The sequence below is a fragment of the Trypanosoma cruzi genome, genomic scaffold (genome assembly GCF_000209065.1).
Source record: "Trypanosoma cruzi strain CL Brener 1047053516689 genomic scaffold, whole genome shotgun sequence".
Taxonomy (NCBI): Eukaryota; Euglenozoa; class Kinetoplastea; order Trypanosomatida; family Trypanosomatidae; genus Trypanosoma; species Trypanosoma cruzi.
Window position 1 is genome coordinate 20,051 of NW_001849180.1, and position 5,671 is coordinate 25,721.

The following is a 5,671-nucleotide window of genomic DNA, read 5'->3' on the forward strand; positions in this document are numbered from 1 at the left end:
CCGTGCGCCCCAATTTATCCTCCCCAATAAACTGAACAATGCCAGAGCGTAATGACTCCCGCATGTAATCCGTAAGAGTGTACGTCGCCAATTCGTTGGCTTCCATTGCAAATCGACGTTGTAACTTTGCAACCGTCTCCCGGATGTTATATTTTTTGTTCTCCAAAAATCCATAAATCCAACAGTCAAACTCATCGTGCGTAATGTCAAGTTGACGCTTCACTTCATCGAGTAGATGTCGATACGACACCGCCTCTGGACCCAAGTCATGAAGATATAACGACATAATGGACAGATATATACATATAGATACACGCACACACACACAGAGAGAGAGAGACTACAAAAAAAAGAAATAATAATAAAAATTGAAAAATCTTCTCACAATGACTATTATTATTATTATTATTATGGGTGATGCCGTGTGATGGTTGCCTAACCGCCGGTGATGGCGGTGCGACGCAATCCTTCACTCTCCCCCTCCCTCCCTCCCTCTCTCTCAGGCGGTCGTGGCAGGTTCCGTCAAACACACAAACAAAAAAAATAATAATAATGCCTTTATGACCGTCTACAATCCTATGCGTGTATCTTGCAGCTGAAAGGAGATGTGATGCAGCACGCCTTCGTGCACAAAAGCAAACAAAAAAAAAAAAGGGGGGAGAATATATTGATGCCGTACAGAGGTGAGAGGGAAGGAAAATAATAATTACAGAGGCACACATATGTCTATGAAAGTGTCCAGAAGAAAACATCATTGAGGCAAACGGTTCTCAAAAAAAAAAAAGAAAAAAGGGTAGAAGCGGGAACCAGTCCGACAGTCGGGGCCACACACAAAAAAAAAAAAAATGTCAGGTGATTGGGGCCTAAATAAAATAAAAAGAGACATCCTCACTGCACCACACCATGCACACACAGGCATATATATATGTATATGTGTGTATGCGTATTGCCATCAAAATATATAAAATAAAATAAAATAAATATACAAATATATAGTCTTTTTTACTTCCACCTCTTGTATATATGTATAAGTACATGCATATATGCGCAGCGACCCTTCCTTCCCTCTTTAACAGGGAAAGACAGTCAACGACAGGGACCGAAAGAAAGAAAAACAACAAAAAAAAAACAAAAACTACAATCAACGCAAAAAAAAAAAAAAAAGGACAGTCTTGCGTGTGTGTATTTGTGAGAGAGAGAGGAAGTCATGTCATGTGTACATATGCGCATATCTTTTCGGCAATTTAGCCAAAATCAAGTTTTTATTATTTTTTGTTTTATTTTATTATTTTTTTTTATTTGTCTGTCTGTCTGTCTGTCTGTGTGCTTCTTCGGTGTAATATATCCCTGAAAAGTGTAGTCATGCAGGGCCCTCATGCGTGTGCCGCTTGCAGCCGGTGTCCATCGAAGACCGTCCGTGCATGAAATTCACGTGAAAAAAACAAAAATAATAATAAATTGAAAAAAAAAAAAGAGAAAATAAAATAAAAGCAGCAGAAAAAGAAAAACGAAAATGAAGAAAAGAAGAAAAAAAGAAAAAGATCATGCATACGAAACAGCAGAAGTCCCCCTTCCCACAGTCCGCAGCACAATGTACATCAAATGGAAAAAGACGGCAGACGGTGCCTAAAGCCCGCATCATCCATTTTGCAGCTCCGAGTAAATAGCGGCGGCGGTCCCAAAGACGATGGCAATAACACCAACAATCAGCAACAAATACGCCCCAATGAAGTGCCCCCATCCGACGGAGCGGGCGTTGAAGTTGCCGCAGTACATGAACATGAGTGCGGGGAATACGTAGCCGATGGAGCCACCGCAGACGGAGCCAACAAGCCCAAAAACTGTAGTGATGCGTGGAACAAACAGACCGACAATGAGGGACAAGAACGCCATTGTAGCGCAAATCAATGAGTTCTTCCACCACGCAATCAACCTCGCGTCAATGTGGAGGATGTGGTAAAGAGCATCACGACAGGGTATCATGTGTAGCCCGTAGCCAACACAGAGCTTTACAATGATGCCGGCGTACGCGACACCCATCATTTTATCCTGCACGGGATTATAAAGCAAAAGGACGGAATCCGTCACGGCGGGGCCAAATTCCAGGTACCCAAACACACCGGCAACAAGATACAACACGGTACAGAGCGACGTTCCCAGGGCTGCACTCTTCGTCATCCTCCCCACACTGGGCTTGTATAATTCTTCATATACCTCGTAACAGTTCACTTGACTCACGTAGGCAAAGAGATAAATGGAGAGTCCAGTAATAGCCTGATTGCCGCTCTGAATATACACAATGTCATCCCGTATGCCATTCTTTAGACCATTCTGTGCCGCGTGAACAACGATGCAAATGGCAAAAAAGACTATAAAAAAAACTGCAATTGTAGAAACAATACGGAGCGAATTGATCTCCTTCGGCAGGCAAAGAGGAAGCATGAAAAACAGCCACACAATGCTAGTAAGCAGTCGGTTTCCGGGCAGTGTCTTCAGGAATTCAGGTGTAGATTCGGCATTGTTGACAAACCCCTTTATAATTCCCAGCATGGATATGACATACGTGACATCCCCACCAAAGCAAAGAATCCACATGAGAACCGCCAACAAATAGTCAGCGCCTCGACCCAGGAGCAGGCGTGTCACTTTCTCGTAGCTCCGCAGCCCCGTGCGCTCACCGACAACGGTAAGCAGCACAAAGGAATACACCGCCATGGACGCCACAATAAAAAGGTACAGAATGCTCATGGCAATTCCAGACATCTTGAATGCAGCGGGAAGTGCAACAATGCCGGCGCCAAGGGTCGAGCTAGCAAGGTTGAACGCGGAGGACAAGATGCCACCGTATGGCATCACAACATGCATTGCCTTCAAGAAAATGTTATCGGGATTACGTCGCCTAGCCACACGCTCTGCCCGCATCGCATTAAGCTCCTGAATACGCTGCTCTACGGGAGAGAGTGTTGATGTGACTCTCGTTGTCTTTACTAAATTCTCACACGTCGTTTCATCGGTATTCGCCGGCTCCTGCTCCGTAAAAAAGACCTCGTCGTAAAACCCACTCGACTCTGCCACGCCATCTGCAACACTGACCACGACTGGCAGGGAAGGCGACATCTTGCCACACGCGGGAAACCTACAAACTAAATTGTGGGGTCCCGCCACGCAAGTTGCTCGTGAAACACTTCCAGAAAAAAAAAAAAAAAGAGGAGATGCAAATGTCCATATATAAATATATATATATATTTGCATAAACGCATACAGTCAGCCCACACAAAAAAAAAAAAAAAAACATGCGCCAACATGAATTACAGCGGCAACTAGGCAAAAAAGAGAAACGATGCTCGTCTTCACCTGCAGTACCTCCGTGGCACCGTGACCGAATAACCTCAAGCATCTCAATTGCACTGGAAAACCCAACACTGTTCCCGGGGCACCACAACACCCGTGCAATGCCCCGCCTGGTGTGGGCCACACAACTTCAAGGCATCATCACGCCCCACCACGCCAGCCTCCCACAACATACATACATCCACACCACAAGTATGAATGCAAGTAAACAATGGCATGACACAGAGACAAGCAAAAAAATGCAACAGGACGGAACAAAAATAAAAACACCACCCACAGAACCACACACAAAAAAAAAAAAAAGTAAAACCAAAAACCAAAACCAAGAGTTACAAAAACAAAGCACAGAAGATTTTTAAAAAATATAAATAAATTAAATCGAAAAGTATAAAATCATTTTTGTTTTTCTTTCAAATACAAATCTCCCTCGGTAGACACAGCGGCAGCATGGCAACAAGCCACACCATGCTCGTGAGTAACCTGCGGCCAGAAGAGGATTTGAGATATTCTGAGCTGTTCGGGGAATTCTGAACAAATGCCTCAACAACATCGCCCATGGAGATCACGTAAGAGACTTCCGCACCAAAACTCAGAAGCCAAAGCAGGAAGGCCAAAAAGTAGTCCGCACCCTTCCCAAGAAGAGCCCTCGTGACCTGCTCGTAGTTCCGCAGCCCCGTCCGCTTCCCCGCGATGCCCAGAAGGGTGAAGGAGTAGATGGTCAGCAGACCCACCACCACAAGGTACGCCAGCGCCATCGCCAGCCCGGACGTGTTGAAGGCATACGGCAGCGCAAGTATTCCGGCGCCCAGCGATGAGCTGGCGAGGTTGCATCCGGAGGAGATGATGCCGCCGTAGGGTATGATGCGATGCAGCCCCCGCTTGAGGCAGCTCTGTGGGTCTCGCCGCCGGGCAACGCGCTCCTGACGCTCCTGGTTCAGTTTCTCAATGCGGATCTTGGCGACATCCATTCGGTCACCCGTGGGAAGCCCTGCTTGGCCCTGAAGGTCCTCGACAAGCTCCACACCGTCGTTCAGTGGATCGTCAATTTGTTCGCCGATGGGTGCATTGGTCATTTTTTGCGGATGGCCGAGGTGTTCTTACACTACGCGTCGGGTGGTGCAGGGCACGTGTACATGAGGATGGGAAAAAAGAGAAAAGAAAAGAGAGACAAGTGATGGAGTCAGCGAGTGGAAGAGCAGACACCAAAATACACAGCCGGCAAATGCGCGCCGGCAACAGGCAATCCCCACGCAGCAGTGGCTCCCGCACGTGTCCGTGAGAAGCCACGTCGCCGCCTCCATGATGAATGAGTGTGAACTCTCCCTAAAAATATATATATATAGAAAAAAAAATCGTACAATCACCACGCAGTTCGGAGTAACAAAAAAAAAACGACACATGCAGAAGTGCCAAAAAAAAAAAAAAAAAGAATAATCTTCAGGGCCGCTGGCCGGATCCTGAAATAATCTATGGAAAACAAACAATTTAAAAAAAAAAGGTTCGTTATTTAATTGTTTGAATGTTTTATTCTCATTCAATATATAGAATTCTGTGGACCATTAGCATGGTCCTTTGTTCTCAGTTAGGATTTAAATATTATTACTTACGAAGTGGCAGACTTTGGGGGTCCGCCAACCACAAGACCCCGCCGCGTGGTGGGAATCAAGGGGGTGGGTGGGATGGCAAAATAAAATTAAAAATATTATCCGGCCGCTATCGGTTCCCCGCCCCTACAAAGTCGCGTTCTTCCCAAAAGATTCATACGGTAGAGAGTATCATAAAGAATGCATTCATTTATCAGGATATACACATACATTAATTAAGCTAGCCAGCTCTCCCGCGATCATTCATTTCACAAGCTCCTAAAAAAAAAAAAAACGGTGCAACAAACCACAGCCAATCTACTCCTTGCCAAATATACGCCGGGCGCTTTTCACCACAACACGCGCGTTGCACTGTCCTCCTTCGCTGCCGCTAGCAACTGAAACGTGACGACCGACACCAAAACAAAAAATAAAATAAAATAAGAAGTACAACAAAACTAAAAGAAATAAAAAAAAGAAAAGAAAATCGCACAGAAATCAAAAAGGCACTAAAAGGGTTTTGAAAAGAGAGGGAAGGAAAATCAAAATAAATAAAACCAATAGTAATAGTATTAGGAAACAACCTACTCCGGCCCACCGCCAAACGGAAATATACGCTCGAAAAAAAAAAATATTTTACCAATGCTATTCAATGCATCGCCTCACCGTAAGCGGCAAATGCGGTCCCAAACACAACACCGATCACACCGACAAACAGCAGAAAGTGCGTCCCGATG

At 45.1% G+C, this 5,671-nt stretch overlaps 3 protein-coding genes across 3 annotated transcripts, besides 17 other annotated features; all 3 read right to left on the minus strand.

Moving 5' to 3' along the window:
* On the minus strand, nucleotides 1-286 carry Tc00.1047053504223.30 (hypothetical protein, conserved; the record flags this gene model as incomplete). The annotated part of the gene is made up of 1 exon (XM_799234.1): nucleotides 1-286. A coding segment is annotated over one exon (286 nt), but the record flags the coding sequence as incomplete, so codon positions are not given.
* Nucleotides 1-4,681: a sequence feature (heterozygous, non-Esmeraldo-like haplotype).
* Nucleotides 392-412: a microsatellite.
* Nucleotides 466-499: a microsatellite.
* Nucleotides 962-981: a microsatellite.
* Nucleotides 1,103-1,164: a sequence feature (T-rich).
* Nucleotides 1,261-1,300: a sequence feature (A-rich).
* Nucleotides 1,301-1,323: a microsatellite.
* Nucleotides 1,436-1,540: a sequence feature (T-rich).
* On the minus strand, nucleotides 1,639-3,252 carry Tc00.1047053504223.20 (amino acid permease, putative; the record flags this gene model as incomplete). Its single annotated transcript, XM_799233.1, has 1 exon — nucleotides 1,639-3,252. One exon carries the CDS (start codon nucleotides 3,250-3,252, stop codon nucleotides 1,639-1,641), a length of 1,614 nt encoding a protein of 537 aa, XP_804326.1.
* Nucleotides 3,225-3,248: a sequence feature (AT_rich).
* Nucleotides 3,605-3,693: a sequence feature (T-rich).
* Nucleotides 3,703-3,730: a sequence feature (AT_rich).
* Tc00.1047053504223.10 (amino acid permease, putative) lies at nucleotides 3,762-4,424 on the minus strand (the record flags this gene model as incomplete). Its single annotated transcript, XM_799232.1, has 1 exon — nucleotides 3,762-4,424. One exon carries the CDS (start codon nucleotides 4,422-4,424, stop codon nucleotides 3,762-3,764), a length of 663 nt encoding a protein of 220 aa, XP_804325.1.
* Nucleotides 4,676-4,704: a sequence feature (AT_rich).
* Nucleotides 4,682-4,743: a sequence feature (areas merged during assembly that could not be assigned to a particular haplotype. This can correspond to areas where the two haplotypes were merged or to regions with more than two copies in the genome that were merged during assembly.).
* Nucleotides 4,744-5,671: a sequence feature (areas merged during assembly that could not be assigned to a particular haplotype. This can correspond to areas where the two haplotypes were merged or to regions with more than two copies in the genome that were merged during assembly.).
* Nucleotides 4,781-5,215: a mobile genetic element.
* Nucleotides 5,036-5,057: a sequence feature (AT_rich).
* Nucleotides 5,362-5,422: a sequence feature (T-rich).